A 21,096-nucleotide genomic window follows, 5' to 3' on the forward strand; every position below is an offset into this window, starting at 1 on the left:
ATATATATATATATATATATATATATATATATATATATATATAAAGCAAGACATCTAAATGATTAAGGCTTTGAGGCTTATATCTGTTTCAATATTACTATACAGCTATGTAGGGAACTTTCTAGTAGGCTTGAAACACCTGAAAGAAAGATTACTACCAGTAAAGTACAGTACTATAAAGATGAGGGGGGAAAACTGGCTGAAGCTATTGAAGAGAAAGGTGAAAAGCCACCCTGCTAAGAAGTAAAAACTTTTATCTTTTTTATAAATACACATTTGAATTAAGATCACAGAAGGAATATGCCCATTGCTAAGGGCAGATGGCCTAAGGGCAATAAAGAGCCAGAAACCCGTTTTGCTAAGACTTGATGGTGTGTGGTCTAACCAATCTAAAGAAGCTTTCAAGGGCTTTAAAAATGATAAAACTTGTTTTTCTGTCCTGGGTCACTTCATAACTACATAATTTGGGGGACATGACTAACCTCTCTTAGTATCACTTTGTACAAATGTAGCTAACAAACTTAGCACAGTTGATGTGAAAATATATATGTAAAAGGCCTAGTATATGCTCAGTAAGGAACAGTTATTAATATCAACCATATTCATCACAGTAAATGATCAAATGGAAAATCAATACTGTTGAGAAAATTAAAGCCCATGATAGGCAACACACTTTTTAACACATCTAGCTTATTTAGTTAACCTAACACGCTAGGAAATCTTCCTTTAATATCCCCACCCCTGCAAATTTAGTTAGGTTTGCTTTTGTGCTACCATAGCACTCTGTACTTCCCCTTTCATTGCATTTATTTTAATATATAATAATAGTTTGTTTTTCTCCCTCTTCCTACACACAAACTCCGGGAAGACAAGGACAATATTGATTTTGTTTACTTACTCTTATTTTTATTAAAATTTTTTTCATGTTTATTTTTAAGAGAGAGAGACAGAGAGCGCGCGTGCGTGCGTGCCTGAGTGGGGGAGGGGCAGAGAGAGGGACACAGAATCCGAAGCAGGCTCCAGGCTCTGAGCTGTCAGCATAGAACCCGATGCGGGGCTCGAACTCACAAACCATGAGATCTTGACCTGAGCCGAAGTTAGACGCTGAACCAACTGAGCCACCCAGGTGCCCCTGTTCACTTACTCTTATATGACACTATTCCCAGAGCTAGTACATAGTAAGCAATTTATATAGTGTTGGTTAAGAACTGTTGATGTAGCAGACAGACCTAAGTTGCAATCCCAGGTCTACCTCTACTTAGCTATGTACTTTAATAAGTATTAAGCTCTTAGCCCACTTCTCACATGTGAAATGAAAATGGCAATGATACCTTCTTGTAGTGTTGCCAGAAGACTTACTGAAATCATAAATGTGTGGTTCTTAGGACAATACTTAGAACTTAATAAACAGTAACTATTATTAAAAATAACTATTTGTTTAATGAACATACAAATATTAAGGACAAACTAGAAGCAAAATACTATCAAGCAAAGCAACCACAGCTAAGAATGCTAATCGCTGTATTAACTAAAATTGAGAGGAAAAAACCTTTGCTAGCCAAATATGGAGTTCTCCATTACTGGTTAACACATTATAAGTGGTTTAGATAAGGACTATTTAATTTACATGAAAAAGCCAGTAGATGATATCATCAAACATAAAGATTCAGAAGCCTGATGAGTTAAAGTTCCTACACTTAGGTTTAAATAATTATAAAACAAGATGGGAAAAGCTTGACAGAAGAGCAATACTTATAAAACAGTGATTCAGATTTTTGTTAACTATAATCTATGTATAAGAGACACTGAATTGACATGGATACTAAAAATGTATGCAATTTTGGCCAATGTTGGTAGAATGATAATGGGAGAATTTTAAAGAGAGTCATATAAATATACACTGGCTCAACAATGTCTAGATTCGGGGCGCCTGGGTGGCTCAGTCAGCTGAGCGTCCAACTTCAGCTCAGGTCATGGTCTCGCAGTTCATCAGTTCGAGCACCGTGCTCTGTGCTAACAAAATAGTTCAGAGCCTGGAGCCTGCTTCGGATTCTGTGTCTCCCTCTCTCTCTCTCTCCCTCTCCCCTGCTCATGCTCTGCCTCTCTCTGTCTCTCAAAAATAAATAAATGTTAAAAACAAATTTTTAAAACAATGTCTAGATTCTAGTATTCAAGTGCAGAAGAAATACTTATATACTGAAACAAACCTAGGAAAAAGTAATCAGGATGAGGAGAATGTCTAGAAGTTAGACCAAATGAAAAACAAATAAAGACCTATAGAAGTGAATGAAGATTTTCACTTCAGGTGAACCATCCAAATGTTTGAAGGAATGTATTATATAAAGGAAAAGGAACAAATATTTGTCAAATGCCTTCTCCATGCCAACCGTTTATTATTTAATTTTCACCACAATCCTGGGAAGTAATGTTATAGTTTTCAATTTAGTAATAAAACAGAAAAGACAATAAACACTGAACTGCTAACAAAAAAAAACAGAATGAAAATCAACAGGGGATAAAATAATGTAAATGACTCAATAACAAAAAGAAAATTGTGGAATACTCATAAAGTAGTAGAGAGCAGAGAATAAAATGAACTACAACTATATGCAAGAACATAGGGGAGGGGAGCCTGGGTGGCTCAGTCAGTTAAGTGTCTAACTTCGGCTCAGGTCATGATCTCACAGTTTGTGGGTTCGAGCCCCGCATTGGGCTCTGTGTTGACAGCTCAGAGCCTGGAACCTGCTTCTGATTCTGTATCTCCCTCTTTCTTTGCCCCTCCCCACTCATGCTCTGTTTCTCTCTGTCTCAATCATAAACAAACATTAAAAAAAAAAAAAACCCATAGGGGAATCCTGCAAACATAATGTAAAGCCAAAAAAAACCAAAAAAACAAAACAAAACAAAACAAAACCAACCCAGATACAAGAGTTCATACTATATGATTCCATTTACATAAAATCCAAAACATAACTAGTTCATGTAGTAAAAAGTCAAGACAGTATCTGGAGGTGGGCAATGGTGACAGGAAGGCAGCTGGGATAGTGTTGGGACAAAAAAGAAACAGGTGAGTCCTCTAAGTTCCTATTTAAACAGATACATTAATGTTGTGAAATTCTCCTTGTGTGGTAAGTGGACTCTCAAAATTCTTTCATCACTGAATTACAACAAAATTCCATGTCACAAGTGCCAATAGAAAAGGTGTCAGAGGTTTTTATACTTCACACCAATCATTATTAAACATTACATAACATTAAATGAGGATCATCTGACTCTATGAGGGGCAGAAAGCTACCAGATCCAATATTCCCAAACCTTATAGTATGAATATGAAGAATTCACAGTTCAAATTACTTATAAGGTTTATTTATCAAGCTATTTTTAAAAATGTTTTTATTTACTTTTGAGAGGGAGACTGAGCGCAAGCGAGAGGGGCAGGGAGACAGGGAGACACAGAATCTGAAGCAGGCGCCAGGCTCTGAGCTGTCAGTACAGAGCCTGACAAGGGGCTCATACACCTGAAGCATGAGATCGCGATGTGAACTAAAGTTGGATGCTTAACTAACTGAGCCACCCAGGTGCCCCTCTTCAGCTATTTTTTTTTAATGTTACTTTAGGGGTGCCTGGGTGGCTCAGTCATGAGTCAGGTCATGACCCAAGGGTCATGGGATCAAACACTGTGAGGGTCTGTGGGGATAGTGTGGAGCCTGCTTGGGATTCATCCTCCCTCCCTCTCTCTCTCTCTCTCTCTCTCTCTCTCTCTCTCTCTCTCTCTCCCCCCCCCCACTCCCCTGCTCACGCTCACACACTCTCTCTTTCTCAAAATAAATAAATAAAATTTAAAAAACAAAAAACATTACTTTGTAACCTTGGTCAAGTCACAAACTCTGGAGGCTTCTTTTACTTTAAATATATGTTAGTCATTCCTTTCCCTCTTCCAAGAGATAATCAGAATCTCAAATAATCAAATCTTCAATCCTTCACCTACTGTGGCCACCTCCACTCCCAGTAAGTCCCAGATACTAGACAAAGCCAGGCCAAACTCAGTAATGACTAGCTGCAGCTTTGGCCCAAACTCCCATGCAGCCTACTGCTCCAGGGTTCTGTTCTGAAATACTCCTGTCACCTAGCCTAACATCTAGCATCTAGACTTAAAAAAACAGGCAAAGTCCTATTTGTGGCCTCTTCCCCCAGACTTGCGCCCTGAACTGGAACTGTAAAGTTTACCAATTTAATGGTGACACAATGTATGAAGTGTAAATTTTAGTTAAAAAAAATTCTTAGGCCAAATATACCCACATCAGTCATTCCATTCTAGGTCCTCCACTAAATCCCGCGTTTTTTCTTAGGAGGCTGTTTTTACCCTACCAGTCATGCAGAAATGAAGAAAGGAAACAGTATATGCTATCATAAGAACTAATAACAAAGCATAAGAGTCAGAATGATTTCGATTCGTAGCCCATCTCTGAGAGCTGCTTGATAATGGGCACATTATTAAATTATCTCCAGGGATCACTTCCTCTATAGATCCCTCATAAGGTTATAAAGATTACATGAGATAGTATCTACTAAGATCAGAGTATAGTGTGTGGTATACTTTCTTGCTCAATATTTAGTTATTAGATCACAGAAATAATAATCTAAAGGAAAAGGGAACCAAAGAGAAATTCCAGAAGTCCAAGAGTGAGTTCTACAGTTCCTTTATTTTTCCCATTAAGAATATTCCTCTACATTAGTATCATAATCTACTCATATTCTTGGAGTCCAATTTGTCCTTAACTCAAAAATGTGTATAGTTAAATGTGTAAAACAAGAATACCTGCTTAAGTCATTAGCTTTAATTTTATTTAAAATTAGTTCCTAAACTCTTTTTCTAACGAAAGTCTTCCAGTGAACAACTAATGATCAAACTGAAGCAAGGCTGGGAGTTGAAGCCTTACAGAGTTAGCTTCCCACTTGTTCCCCAAGGCCTTCCCTGAAGTTTGAATCTCCTGAAAGATCACTTCCAAATCCTAAATTATTCTAAAATATTAAATGTTAAAGTGTCATTCTTCTTTTCTCACATAACATTAAAAATGAGAATTACTTATTTGCTATTCTCTAACAAAACATCAGAAAACAGAGGTCATTTTTAAAATAAGTGATGATGCTTACCAACTATACATAAACAGATTTCATTTCCCAACATTTTTCGTAATTCTTTGACCCAGTTTTTTACCTGTGTATACAAAAGAATAACTATTAAAACAATTCCTGTTACAATGACCACAATTACAATATATCCCAAACCCCACATTGCCAAAATACAATACAAATACAGAACTTGTCTAACAGCCCATATATTTAGGTGCTACTAGAAATGCTTAACTGTAGGATCATTTTCTGAAAGATCATACTGCAAACTGCACACATACAAACATCCAATGGAATGATCTCTCTCTATACCTATAGTATAAATTTTCATAAATCTTGCACAGATCCAAACCGAGCAAAAGCATGTCAACTCCCGCCTCTAATAACAGATGCTTGTAGAGTCACTTTGAGCTTAAAAATATCAAACTTAAAATTAAAAGTCTTTATTGGTTGGAGTGCCTGGGTAGCTCAGTCAGTTAACTGTCCGATTCTTGATTTCAGCTCAGGTCACGATCTCACAATTCCTGAGTTCAAGCCCGTGTCAGGCTCTGCGTTGGCAGTGTGGAGCCTGCTTGGGGTTCTTTCTCTCTCCCCCTCTCTCTCTCTGCCCTTCCTTTGCTTGTGCATTCTCCCCCAAAATAAATAAATAAACATTTAAAAAATTAAAAAAAAGTCTTCATTGGTTCCAAATTAGAGGGCATAGGAGCTTCTGTATCACACACTTAAAAGGGTGAAAAATGTACGTGGACACCAAAAAGAGTGGCAAAATAAATTTTCACCCTTCAGTGCATGACAGTATTTCTCAACTTGAACAATACTGATATTTTGGCTCATATTAATTCTCTGTTGTGAGGGACTATCCTGTGCAATGTATGATATTTAGCAGTATCCCTGGCCTCCTACCCACTAGATATTATTCAGTACTATCCTCCAGCTGTGACAACCAAAGACGTCTCCAGTCATTGTCACCTCCTGGTGGAAAACCACTGGTGTACAAAGACTCCATTAACAAATAAATTCTTCACTATGGATGAAGCACAGCAGTAGGCACAGTTGAGACTAAATTCAAATTAAGTAAATTAATCTTTTGAACTCATGATCTTAAATATATTGATTACAATAAAATTGGAAAAAACAAACTTGAATATATCCTTTCAATTTTTGTAATGCAGTTGAATTTGTAAGTAATTAAATCACACAGAACTTATATACCATCCTTAAAAAAATACATACACTTCTTTAAATTATAAAAATTACATTAAATACGTGGTAAGTAAGCACTTACTGTGCATCTGGTCCTACAGTATAAATGTAACAGTTCCATACTGCTGCTGTCTGCAAGAATGCAGAGGAACTATCTTTAATAAACCCCACACCTTTACAAAAGCAAAGGGAATCAGCATCTTCACCTTCTCTCTCTCTTAGTGCTGAACCATAGCCCAGCCCCATCATTTTGTATCATTCACATTTGAAAGAAATTTTCAGAGAAGCACTGAACTTCCATCCCTAGCTGATTTCACATAAGAAAACTGTCAATATAAATATACAATGTACATCCTCAAAACTTCAAAGGAACCATGCCAGAATCCAATTACGTATTCCTCTTCTCCTCCTATAGATAGTATCACAACCTGCTAAATCTAACCAATTTTTTAAAACAATTGTTACTCATCTGCAATTAGATCCCCTTCTGCAGGCATCCTATTTATTACCCTCATACATTCTCTGGTGAGACAGAGATGGTCACAAATTCTTTATCTTCTTATCAAAGGTAGATTCTATTTCCCTTCCCTGTAAAGCAGGGCTGGCCTTGTAACTTGCTTTCACCAAGAGAATGTGGCAGAAGTCATGTTATGCCAGCTTCAGAAGGCCTGGCAGCTACCCGTGGGATCCACTCGTTGTATCAGCAGCCTAGGCTAAAATATGGGACAATGAGCGAGCATGTGGAGAGAGCCCTGAAGGATAAGAAAACAGATGGAGTGAGAGGCCATATGGAGGAGGACAGGCCTTCCTGGATGGTCCTGATCCAGCCAAACTCCAAGTTCAATGTAGCTGCACGAGTGACACCCCATGACTTGCCCAGTCAACCCACAAAATGATGAGATTAATAAATCATTGTTTTAAGCCACCAGGTTTTGGGGGTTTTGGATGCAGCAAGAACTAACTGATCACTTTTCAACTTAAAAGACTCATATTTCTCTTACTAAAACACTCAAACCATTTCTATTTATGCCAAAAGGTAGGAAGGGATAACAATTAGCAGCCCCCAAATAAAATTTTCAACTATCATTAAACCCACAAGTTACTTATCATTTCATTTTTCTACTCCTTGAACTAAATTTTTCCACACATAAGAATCCAAAGACTAACTTACACAGTTGCTTCATCTATCTGTTAAATACGGGGAAATAAAGGAAAACACAAACACACACACACACACCCCTTAATCTGTAACAGGAAGTAATTTAAACAGGAACAAACCTGAAACCCAAGGCAAGAAAATGTTCTGCCTTGGAAATCACCCCTTTTAGTTCACACCCTGGAACATTTATTTTAAGAGGGGCTTTCAGAGGAAGGTTCAAATAAGCAAATAGTCACCATCCTGACTGTGATGAGAATTCAGAGGTAAATTTAATGGTAACTTATTTTTGGTTCCAAACAATTTTTTAAAAATTCTACATTTGTGATGTATGTTTAAAAGAGGGGTTAAAAAATGAAAAGTTTTAAAATAAATATTACCTAGACTATCCTCCAGGACATTTAGTGAGAAAACAAGAGCTTAAATTGATTTAGTTCTTCTTCATCATCTTTCTTTTAAAAAGTTATTTAATGTTTTATTTTTATTTTTTAGAGAGAGAGATACAGAGCGCAATTTTTTTAAAGGTGATTTAATGTTTACTTATTTTTGAGAGAGTGAGACACAGCATGAGTTGGGTAGAGACAGAGACATAGAATCTAAAACAGGCTTCAGGCTCCGAGCTGTTAACAGAGTCTGACACGGGGCTCGAACTCAGTAATGACAAGATCATGACCTGAGCCAAAGTTGGATGCTTAACCAACTGAGCCACCCAGGTGCCCTCTTCTTTTTCATCTTTACAATTAGATGGCCCGTGCAAGCACACCAAGTATTCACATGCCTACTGTATATGAAATCAAGAAATAGATATGATTTTTCTTTAACAGGGAGAAAAAAAGCCCTTTGATTTTTCTGGTTTTATTTCAAATTATTTCCTTCTCCTAATATCTGAGAAAGCCAATGTAGTAAACTATGAATAACTATTATTCAAATTATAAACATGAACTAAATACTGCATTAACAAATATGAGTGGTAATCATTTATTTATCATTTAAAACCCAAACTAATCACATTAGTAAACAAAGGCATGTGAGTGGAGACTTGAAAAATCAGCATTGTTCTTCTATTTAAGTCATCTGCCCATAAGTAAATAGAATACCTTCTGAAAGGAATCTTCATCTGTTATATCATAAACTAAAATAGCTCCATTTGAATCTCTGTAGTAAATTGGACCCAACGCATGGAATCTCTCTTGACCTGCTGTATCCTAAATAAAGCAACAAACACTTATTAGATCAGAGGAAAAAAAATAAATCTGCTATTGCAACTATAGTAAACTTTCAATTAATTGGAAAGTGGTGAAGTTACAAATAATCTCAAAGGACTGTTAAAAGAAAAAAGAACAGGTTACAAAAACTTTTTAGAAGTTATAACCAATAATGTTTTATCATTATACAAAGGTTACTTCTTCCCTCCCAACTCTCTTACTCCTCAGCAATCTTCCCACCCCCACTAAAAAAAAAACAGTTCAATTGACAGAGGATCAGAAGGCCCAAAAGGCATTATAAGCCAGGAATAGGCCTTGCCCTAAATTTAGGTTTCCCACAGAGGGAGAAGGCAAGGAGAGTATGCACCAGGACCACTGGCCAAAAGGTACTCTGATGCATTACCCTCACCCTACTCTCTACCAGGCACTCCCCTGGAAAGCTGGAACATAGAAACACAGAGGGAAAATAGAACAGTCGGGCTGTTCATCTACCCTGTTCCTTCTCTGATATGGAAACCCTCTGAGTTTACTCTTCCCCCAGCTCCAAGGTTAGGATAAGCAATATTTGTGTATACAACTGTATAATTCTTAGTCTGATTTTAGAAAAGAATGTTTATTAAAAAAAAAAGTTTCAGCTAAATTTGACTTAAAAAGAAATTCAAATTTCTATTCCTTCAACCAATTAGTTACTAGAGTACCAAGAATAGCAGAAGCCTTCCCTAACTTGATCGAAAAGGTTAACTTACCCATATAGCAAGGTTTACTCTTTTCCCACCAATATTTAACTTCTTTGTTAAGAATGAAGCCTAAGAAAAGAGACATATGTTAAACGATATTTCATATAAAATGTTTCTTATCCTAAAAACTATAGATGGAAGGATAATCTCATTATGAAACAAGTTATTTGTGAGAAAATGTAATCACTGAGTTTTTATTAATGACTAAACATTATTTTCATTGAAGACAGAACATTAGTTATATCCTAATATAAAAAAATGGTATTTTGTTTCATAGACACGTTATGAAAAAGAAAAAATATGGTAATTAAATATTTTCCTAGATGTTCCCCCTAAAAGTGTTTCTTAAAGCATTTCATTTGATGTCATCTTACCTAATCATTGTAGAAAGAACTAAGAGATTTCTAAGTGAGATAAAACAAATATTTACTGGTAGTTTACTTAACTGTATGAGTACCAATATTATGTGAAATGTTTCTGTAATTATTTTATAATTCAATTATTTAATCCATATCTAATAATTATCTTAGGTACTAATGTCACAGAAGTAAAAGGCAATGGTTCCAGCTTTTAAGGAGCTTACAGTCTATATACAGCAAATAGAGGCATGTAAGGAAAAGGACAGTACCATGCGACAATTGTTAAAATGGGAGGGGCCTGACAAGTACACTCTCAACAGAGCACTGAGACAGGCAGTGTAAAGCCTGTCTGGAGGAGTCCACGAAGGCTTCAGATAGAAAGTGGTGATCTCCCCTTCAGGAGTCGTATGGGTTTTCCCTGACAGATGGGTGAAGCCACTAAAGCCTGAATAACTCCCTCCCCATGGAGAACGCCAAGGTAGTATGGTCAATGCCAGAAATGACACCACAGAAATAGGCAAAGACTGAATAAAAAAAAAGTGGTAGGATTCCATGCCTAGACATAGAGACTTTACTTTGTGGGTCTTAATAACACCTGTCCCAAGACTCTAGATATATTTGGGTTTTTTTTAATGTATACTATGGTCAGATGTATTTGGGATATGCAGCATACTGCTCTGCATTCCCTTTGTACATTCATAATACACACTGGCACACTACGATTCTGCCAAAAGAAAACTAACTGCCTCTCTACAAGTATTTCCCAAACTCATTCGACCTCCTCCCCTACAGAAATGCCTAATTCATCCTAAGGAATATGTGTTAATAATACTGCTGATGATGGAGAATCATTGAAGGGTTTTTAAGCACTGGGTAAGTATGAGATCTGTATTTTAAGAGAATGACTCTGGGATAGGAGGTTGGTCTGGAAAGGACAGAACTGGATCTGGAGACAGGAGGCTATTACAAAGCTGGAGAGGAAAACAAAAAGGGCCTGAACCAAGTCCACAAAGATAGAAAAGAGAAAACAGAACCTAGAGTAACTGAAGAGGAAATATAATCAGAATCCAGAGTCAGGTGACATTTCAAAAAAGGAATAGAGAACCAAGTCCAAAGTTATGCAGAGAACCAAGTCCAAAGTTATGCAGAGACATTCAGGCGTATCCATATAAAAGAAAGGACAGAGAAATAAGGTAAAACAGATAAAAAGCTAAGATGGTGACTTATTACTGAAGAAGGAACCTAGATTTCAGGAAGTACTTTCTGCTGTATGTACACCAAGGAAATGTAGAAGAAAAAGCCAAAGAATGTAGTGATTAACTAAGGAATACAATAGATAGATACAAATGGCAGAGCAGAGATCAAATCCAGGAATGCCTTCCTTCAAAACCGGAATTACACTGAAGATGTTAAATGAAACAAAGATTACACAGAAAACGGTATATGTATAATAAATGGCAAAATAACAAAATAAATAACTTGGAAAATGAGAAGACCAAATACATGTTTTGACAATAAACTTAAATAAAGGACCTCTCCCACTCATTAGAGGAGAGGGGCTAAGAATATAAACTTTGAATCAGAACTGTGGATTTGAACCTTAGCTTTTGCAACTTTTTAGTTGTGTGATCTACCTGACCTCAACCATTTTCATGGTTTCAATATCAATGCTATTTGAAGAAATTAAAAATCTGAATCCCATCCAAATATTTAATATATAGGTCAACTTAAATGCCTCTCTTCTCTCAAACATATTTCAAATTAAACAGATCTTCCTTCCAAAATTGGCTTTCCATTCCAACTTTAGTATTTTGATCATATTCTCAAGTCACCGAGGTTTAGAATTTTAGAAATATTCTAAGTACTCTTCCTCCCTGACATTCCGTATTCCAAAAAAGAAAAAAAAAAATCTCCCCCAAACCAAACCAAACCAAAACTACCAAGATTTGTCCTCAAATTTCTTCTGGAGTCCTCTGACAACCAGTCTCATATTACTATAACTTTGGTCTCACCTCACATTCTAGTCAACATGCCAAATTATCTTCCGAAAGTCTCCATGATTAAAAATGAATCTTACCATAACTCATTCAAATATTCCAGTAAAATATCATTTTTAATAAGTTTACTTGAATGATATCTCTGCTGGCAGCTAATATCAAAATAACCTTTTTGTCATAAGTTTTGCGGGGATTTCTCAATAAACAGGAATGAATTAGAGCTGATAAAGCTCCATCATTTCCCTTTTTACCATTTCCTCGGAAACTTACCATCACCTTCCCATGGTGAGTTTAAGGGACAGTGTTAAGTCTCTCCTAAGGAACCCTGGGACAGAATTTTATGGAAAGATGCTCATCAATATTGATTATAAAAGAAAAAAGAAATAGCCTAAGTGTCCCTCAGTAGGCAATTTTTTAAAGGTATACAAAGACAGCCCATCCATACAGTGAAACTCTACACTTTTATTTCTATTACTATTGCTAATACTAGCTAACAATTACCAAATGCTTACTTTCTACCAAGTAATGTACTGAGCACTTTTTACAATATCATTCATAAGCTTCTCCTTTATAAAAGTTAGGGAACAGCAATCTACAAATAAAAACCTCTAAGTGTTATCTTTGTATCCAAGGACCTCCACAATTGTCCGTGTCTATCTTCCTAAAATAGCTTCTAGTATTTCTCCACTTACTTTCCAGCTTATATGGTTTATATACATTCCTCCAATTCTGCTTGTCCATAAAATTCCCCTCTAATTTGGAGGTATTCTTTTTCCTCTATTTGAATCCCATCTATTCAGGTCCAGCTCATGACCCATAATTCTCTTCCTTGAATTTTTAAGCTTCCTCATACCACCCATACATTTCACAATGAGTTTCTCTATCCTGAAAAATTATAGGGAACCTAATCTTTAATATATACCATATATTACTACTCAGATGCCTTGCTTATATTGCAAGGTATCTTTTTATGGGTAGAAGTTTGTCAACTAGTACATATTTTTATTTAACATGCTTATGATGCTTACAATGAAAATGGGCAGTATTCTAAGAGCTTTTCAATATTAACTCACTTAATTGTCATAGTACCCTGAGTTGATTATGATGATCCAAATATTACAGATGTGGAAACTTAGACACAGGAAGGGTACGTATTTTGCCCAAGGTCACATAGTAAGTGACAGTGGGATTTGAAATCCAGGTAGGCTGGCTCCAGACACGATTCATAACTACTGTGCTGGCATATCTCCCACACTGAGGTCTGAGATAATACTTCTCTTACGGAGAAGGCAGGAGCCAGTGCTGACACACAAACACAATAGACACACAAATACTGTTATTACAGATAAACATATCTACAATGTACCTGGATAAATTGATGCAGGTAAAACTCAATTTATGTAAGAGATGTGCCCCTAAAAGTTTCCTTGTAAACCTAACTATTTTAACTCAAATATCTGATATATTATTCCAAGAAACTCACTAAATCTTTTTTCTCCTTCGTAATGAAGTACTTAAGTGACGCTATATTGAAAATTCCTTATGTAATATAAATTGTCCCACTTTCTGTATATCCTAAGTTTTTAATATAGTACAGACATTTTCTTAAAGAACAAATACCTGTTTTAAAAGCAAATACAATTATATTGGAAAATAAAGCTGAAAGATTTTATATAATATCGAGATGGAGTAGCAAACAATTTAAAGGCTGACATTTGTCTTATCTTTTTTAATAACCACTTCTGTGAGGCATACTTAAGTCAGGCAAACTACTCAGATGCCACTTGTAGTTATACTTAATCTGGGGCAGTGGTCTTCATTCTGTTACATGAAAGTGAACAGGAGAAATGATCACGGGACTCCTTTGAGAATCTGATAGAGCTATGAACTGATTTACTCAAGAAAATTGCTCATATACACATACCAAAAACAATTTCACACACTTAACCTAAAGGATTTCTAAATCCCTGGTAACATCTCAGTGAAGAATACCCAGTCTAGAAAGGGGAGGGGAAAGTGGCATCACAGTATCAATTCAAAAGGTTCTAGAAATATAGGAAGAAAAAAAATAGTATAGACTGTGTGCCAAACACTATGCTGGGCTTTCTTATTTAATCTTTGTAACAGCTGTGTGAAGTAGCTAATTGGCCCCATTTTACATTTGTGAATCCAAGATTTAAAGAAATAGTGATTCACTCAAGGTCATACAACTCATTTGGGTGCTGCAGTGGGTTTAGAAGTCTGACTCAACAGTGCTTTTTCCATCGCCCAAATCTGTTTATTCTAGAACATACACATTCCTAACCTGGCACTCCTCTACATGGACACTAGTGTTCCTGGATACCAACTCAACTCACAAAAATATTCTCAGGGTAGGTACAAAGTAATGAGGGTCAGAGTAATGGTAGATGTCCCATCTCACCCTCCAAACCCCGAGTTACACACCACTACTTATAATTCCAATGACTTCATCTTCCAGACTTTATGGGTGTGAACAAATCAACAATTTCATTGCTCAGGCATACATCTGTCATTTGCACCTGATACTTATTTACTCAACATCTTATCCAAAGCATAGTGGATATTTTTACAAAATCTTTATTTAAAAAAAGAATTATAGAAAATAACAAGAAAATTGTATGTCTCTTCATAATTTATTTAATCATTTTTTTGTATTTGTTGTTGTTATAGCCAGATCACTTGCTGTGCTTTCTAACTGCTGACAAAGTAATATACCGAAAGCAGCAAAGTAACTGAATTGTAGGCAAATACTTTCCTGTCTTTATTGTCTTTTAAGTTCAACAGACCTTCATTAGTAACTGTATCCATGTGTGAATGTGTTTGTGTATAAAACTAAACACTGACATTATTTTTGCTACAGTCAGTAACACTCTTTCAGACTTAAGTATTTAAAGCATCTTAGGGTGCCTGGGTGGCTCAGGCCCAGACAACTGTCTGACTTCGGCTCAGGTCACAATTGCTAAGTTTGTGGGTTCAGGCCTCGCATCAGGCTCAGTGCTGACAGCTCAGAGCCTGGAGCCTGCTTTGGATTTTGTGTCTACCTTTCTCTCTGCCCCTCCCCCATTCATGGTCTGTCTCTCTCTCAAAAATAAATAAACATTAAAATTGAAAAAAAAAGTATCTTTTACTATTAAAATAAGACATAAAAGGCTTTAGGCAAATAATTTATAAAATTAGTCCTCTGTAGCAGGGCAATAAAAGTTAGCTATCAGAAAACTAAGCTGGATTGCTACAATGGCAATCATTATCACAATATACAAATGTAACAAATTAACATGTTATATGTCTTAAATTTATACCATGTTATGTCAAACTTATTTCAATTTAAAAAAAGAAAAAAAACTAAGCTGGCTACTTGACTACTTCATTTCTTGTCCTTAGTTTCCATAAAGTACAAGAATTATAATTAGTTTACATTCCAAGTAACTACTTAATGAGAGTCAAAAAGTTACTTCTCAGGAGTGGCTCAAAACACACAAAACAGAAAATGGCTATCAGACATGGAATACTTATATATTAGGAACTTAAAACCAAGATTCAGAAAGACTCTTTAAAGAAAAGAAAATCACCCACTGCCCTTAGCCTACATGTATCTAGTAAAATGCCAAGAGAGGGTGGCATGGAGATTTCAACCACTGTATTTTATAAAGATAATGTAGGGGTGCTTGGGTGACTCACCCTATTAAGGTCTGACTCTGGATTTCAGCTCAGGTCAAGATCTCAGTCTCGTGAGATCAAGCCCCACATCAGGCACTGATTGTAGAGCATGTTTAAGATTATCTCTCTTTCCCTCTCCTTCCCCTCGTCCCCCCAAAGATAATGTAAATGAATTGACTGTTTGACACTGGTGTGGCTTCCAGAACTACTTGGAAGATGTTTCAGATATTCAAAACATTAATCTTACAAGTAAGAAAACCAAGATTGCTAGACCAGAGACTACGATGTCAAATGTAAAAGCAACTGCCAGAATCTGAAAGCCAAGTTTTGCTCAGGATGTTAAGGTGCAAGGGGGATAAAAGTAGTAGACTTAAAGGCTAAGAAAAAAGGTACACCATTACTATTTGTGGACCTCAGAAATTTAATACAAAGTTTAGTTTCCTCATTTGCCAAACTATCAGGATACTGTCTGCCTAGTCAACCTTACAGCACAGCTTTGCTAATCAAATGACAGCCACCTACCCCAGATTCATAAGGCAGATAGGTGGAATTCCAGTTAGGATTTAAAAGGGAAGATGACTGATGGTTCAGATTATAAAAATGTTACTTTTTATATAAGGGCCTAGTGGAAAGTAACAGAAAACACTTCAAGTGCATGATTTTTTTTAAAACACTTTCAAATAAGGGAGGGGGGGAGGAAGGCATACAATTAAAGAAAAGGAAGTGATCCCCAAGAGCACAGACCCAAAGAGACATACCAAAGATATAAGATGGTTAACAATAAAATGTCACAAACATTTAAGAATAAAACCAAGAAAGCTATATGATGGTCAAAGTACCTTATTCTTCACAGTCCCCAGTTATTACAATGTTTGATATTTAACACGTATGAAATAATCATTGACTTTAATTGCATAGGTTAATCACATAAGGGAGCTTGGGGACTCTATATAAGATCAAGTTTCCTGAGCGAGGTAAGAGATCTTGAGTTCTTAGAGAGCTCACCTACAAGATTATGTCATAATTATTAGCAACCCAGGAGAAGCTCTGCAAAAAGGGAGCAGTACTAAAACACCAAAGCATGGCCAAGGTCACAATCTTCAAGAAAGAAGTTAATTTCCAGAGATGTCAATCCCAGACAGAACTCTAGAATGGATAATAAACAAATATATATATATGTATATACCCATAGTAATAATAAACTTATTTTAAAAATATACTTACATATAATGTATATATATAATTATATTATGTATAAAATTATAAGCAATTTTAAAATGTAGCGATCTTGTAGAGACTGCATGGGTTCTCAAAATAATTCATGCCAAACCAATCCTATTACCCTTTTCACTGATTTACCATGAAAGAAACCAACACAAATTAAACACCATCTATTCATTCAACAGCAAACATCTATTAAACAAACGTGTGCCAGGCACTGTGATAGAAGGTTTACCTATGATGGTTCTCTACCGACATAAAAACCCTGTAGGTAAAGGGGCACCTGGCTGGCTCGTTCAGTAAGCATGTGACCCTTGATGTCAGGGTTGTAAGTTTGAACCCCATGCTGGGTGTAGAGATTACTTAAAAATAAAATCTTAAAAAAAAAAAAAAGAAACTAAAAAACCCCTGTAAGTGAGATTCTCCCATATCATAGTTGAAAAGCCAGCTTACAAACATTAGCATAACCTGCCAAGATCATAATGGCTTATGAAGTAGGAGCCAAAATACAAAACCAAGTCTAACTTCAAAGTCCTGTCCCTTTTTACCACATCCTATGGCTTCCTAATGCAGAAACACAGTGTATCTTGTCTTCTGTAAGCATTTGACAAAGAATCTCATGATATCCCCTGTGGGCAAGACTGATGTAGCTAGGGCAAAAAGCTAGATTTATAATGCTGTAATAGCATCTTCATTAAAGGCATTGTACCCACTAGTTAGTAGCCCGTAACAATAAATCTCAAGCTGTTTTCTGTTTCCATTATCATTAATATGTACAACACACCTCTAATAACTGTTTCTCACTCCAGAAGAAAGACTATGGCTCAAGCATAGTCTGAAAAAGCCCCACCCTTAAGACTCTGCACAACTAAAGAAAAGTATACCTCTGGTTACACATCACTGGACTATCATGAGACCTGTTGCACAGCTCTGTACTTGGCCCTCGGTCTCCCCTTTCCAAATTCTTTATTAATGACCTGATGAGAATACTGAAGACATTCTTAGCAAATCTTCAGGTGACAAAGTTAAAATGAGTAGCTAATTCAGATAGTAGGAAACATACCTTCTTTTTCATTGCATGCCCCGAATTCAACCAAGTACCTGACCCACAGGAGCTCAATCAATGTTTCTTAAACTTAAAATCAAACTTTTGATTTTCAGGCTTTAATCACTGGAGTAAATTTATCAAAACCTATTTTAATGTTTAAATACATTAAGGACAAAAAAACTACAAAATCAAAGAAAAAAGATTTTGAGGAATGTAATGACTTTGGGGGGAGCAATGACTAAGACAGCAAGCCCAATATTAATAAATGTAACAGCTGTCCACAAGCTCATAGAATCTTTTCTATTTCAGTGCTGGAAAAGGATTCTCAGTAGGGAAGGTGATAGCCTGTACTTTGCTGAATTCAAAGCACACTTGGAATAATTTCTATAGCTCAAAGAATAACATTTTAAGGAAAGAGGACAATGATTAAACAGAAAAATGATTTAGAAGGATGTCATAAGAGATTCCTTTGAAAGAACCAGAGCTGTTTACCCAAAAGACAAGACCAAGGGATATGATAGCTGTCTTCAACTATTAGAAGGAATGCAACCAAGATTAAGAGGACAGAACTGAAATTGGAAACTACAAGGAAAACAGATGTAGGCTTTATACACAGAAAAATTTATTGGAAATTAGAACAGTCCAAAAATGAAATGGGCCATCTCAGGACAAAGTAAGTTTTCCACTTTCTGTATCAGTTCACCTCACCTCCAAGATGTTCAGATAAAAGTGAACAATCACTTGACTGAAATATTAAACAAAAGACTGAAACAGTGAACCATAAACTACCTTAGGTTTCCTCGGTCTCATAACTGTTTGAATATGATTGTAAGACACCGTACTTTGCAAAACACAAAGTATGTCACAGATCGGTTTCTCTACTTAGAAAAAAAGAGAGACTTTTCCTCTCATGTCTTCTGATCTTCTGATGCATGATCTCCTCTCCATTTGGAAATTAAAATGATACATGGTTGTGTTCTATAGGTCACAATTCTCCAAAAAAAATTAAAATGAGATGAACTGATATGTAAGAGAAAGAGATTAAATACAACACTGCTTCCATACATTGGTATGCAACAAAATCCTCAATTCTACAATATAATCCTGACACTGTTTATGATGTCATATAAATATTAAAATCAGGGTTGCTATGTTTTTGATACTGAAAATCTACCATAATTTCATCTTCTCCAGTATAGTTGCAGTTGTTTCTAAGATTTAAAAATCTTTAGGCTGCTTTTCGCTTCAAGGATGTTTTGGAAATATATAATGAAGGTGTAATTTGAGTTGAAGGACTAAATTATCTTAAAGGGGGAGGTTCAATTATAATGATTTTCTCTTTTATCTTAGATTTGTAGCACAAAGGTAACTACTAAAGGGTGGTTTACCAACCCAGAGGCAGTGTGACTTACTTGCTCAAAATCTGAAGTCAGACCTGGGTTCAAATTTCAGCCGGGGCACCATGCATGACTGGTGGCAAAAGGACTGGCAGCAAATTACTCAACTTAACCAAGCCTGTTTCTTTGCCTACAAAATGGGGCTAATAAAACTATCTACCTCAAAGGCTGTTATAAGACTTTAATGACAGAAGAAAAGTAAAGTACTCAGTGCAGTAAGAACTCACTAAATGTTAGCTATGGTTATTACTTTACCTAAATGAATTTCTAAGTTCCAAATAATCATAGATATTTACCCTACAAATTCCCTTGATTTCACTAGCAACACTCAACAATAACTATTAAAATTGTGTAAGTGCTCTTGTACATGAATGTAAGAAAAAAGGAGTTTCTTGACATTCACTTTTTCAGATATTATGCTTTACATAAGAGGAGTAAAAGCAGGAGTAAAAATAGAACATGGTATCAGAGCATCTTTGAGAATTCTAGACTCGGTAGTTTAATAATAGCATCAAATATCAAATGTCACAACAATTAGGAGATTGTGTGTTCCATTAAACAGTGTCAATGTTCTTACACACCACACAATCACTAGTGAAGGTCTATTGTACAATTTGGGCCAGTAATAAAGATGGAGAGTTTACAACAGACCAAGTTCTAAGTGATTTTATGTATACTTGTCTTGACAACCTTAGAGCTAGATAATATTATTGTGGCCATTTTAACAGATGAGGAAACTTAGGCACAGGCAGGTTAATTAACCTGCCCAAGATCACACTAAATAGATGATAACAGATCACAGCTAAGTAGATGGAAGTGGAATATAAACCTAGACAACTGGCTCAAAAGTACACTCGATGTATGGGTGCCTGGGTGGCTCAGTCGGTTAAGCATCCAACTTCAGCTCAGGTCAAGTTCTCACTGCTGGTTAGTTCCAGGCCCCCTATGGGCTCTGTGCTTACAGCTCAGAGCCTGGAGCCTATTTCTGATTCTGTGTCTCCCTCTCCCGCTCACAAAAATAAACAAACAAACAAACAAACAAAAAAAAGTCACTGAATTTTACTACCTATAACTAAATTGATCAAGTCAGATTAGTTGATACTTTTCTTTTAACACGTGGAAACTGATTTCTGTGGGAGAGGGACAAGACTACAACCGCCTCAAAGGGCTGGCTTCACTCCCAATCTATGATTCCGTTTTAACACTTTTCCTACCAACCTAGAAGGAAGCCGGCCCTACGCTGCAAGCAAAGAAAATAAGTAGCAGCAGCAACGAAGCTGTTAGTTTGGGGACCAACTGTTGGCTAGAATTTGCATGACTTTTCCCCTTGCATGTGGGTCGCCCGACCTCACAGAATGACTGCCCCTTAAGTGAGACCCACGCAGGCAGCGATGAAACTGCGTAACCCACGCCCGCAAGCGGTCATTTCAAAAACCCTCCAAAAATGACTGTTTCGCCAATCAGCAGGTTACTCGAAGACAGGACAAAATGGAACTTGCGCAAACACTTAGTCATCAGTAAGCGTTGAAGTTACAAAGCACCTAGTTCGCAAAATAAAATCCGCAGCTAAGTTTCTAATTCCGGAAGAAAGAAAAAGGGCTGACAGCCGGTGACTGTAGGGTGAAGGCACCTAGGGACCAAGCGGAAGTGAATCAAAGGGGAAAACGAGCCAAGCGATAGGGACTCCACAATATGCGCAGCCACACGGGGGACTTTTCAGGGCCCTTCCACTCCCTTCCCAACAGCCTGTCCTTACGTCTACAGGATGCCCCGACCCCGCGGGTCCCCAGGGCGAATTCAGAAAGGCATTCCGGCGGTGACAGGCCTGAGATCTGTGAGCCCAGATCCAGGGGACCATGGTAGCAAAGTCCTCACAGCCCCGGAGGAGTAGGGGCCCCAAGGCCCCACCTTCCGCTCCCTGGGGCCCGCACCTGCAGAGTGGTGATGTGCTTGTCGTTGAAC

At 36.8% G+C, this 21,096-nt stretch overlaps 1 protein-coding gene across 1 annotated transcript in view; it reads right to left on the reverse strand.

Annotated features, from left to right (window-relative positions):
• The window catches only part of RAB21 (RAB21, member RAS oncogene family), a gene marked incomplete at its 5' end in the record, with an annotated part of 34,099 nt that extends 13,004 nt beyond the window's left edge, over positions 1-21,095 (reverse strand). Inside the window, 4 exons of the mRNA XM_029955452.1 lie at positions 5,155-5,218; positions 8,590-8,697; positions 9,444-9,503; positions 21,066-21,095. Coding sequence (XP_029811312.1) covers positions 5,155-5,218; positions 8,590-8,697; positions 9,444-9,503; positions 21,066-21,095 — 262 coding nt within the window. The remainder of the gene's footprint in view (positions 1-5,154; positions 5,219-8,589; positions 8,698-9,443; positions 9,504-21,065) is intronic.
• Position 21,096: the final 1 nt, after the last annotated feature.

The sequence above is a fragment of the Suricata suricatta genome, chromosome 10, assembly GCF_006229205.1.
Source record: "Suricata suricatta isolate VVHF042 chromosome 10, meerkat_22Aug2017_6uvM2_HiC, whole genome shotgun sequence".
Taxonomy (NCBI): domain Eukaryota; kingdom Metazoa; phylum Chordata; class Mammalia; order Carnivora; family Herpestidae; genus Suricata; species Suricata suricatta.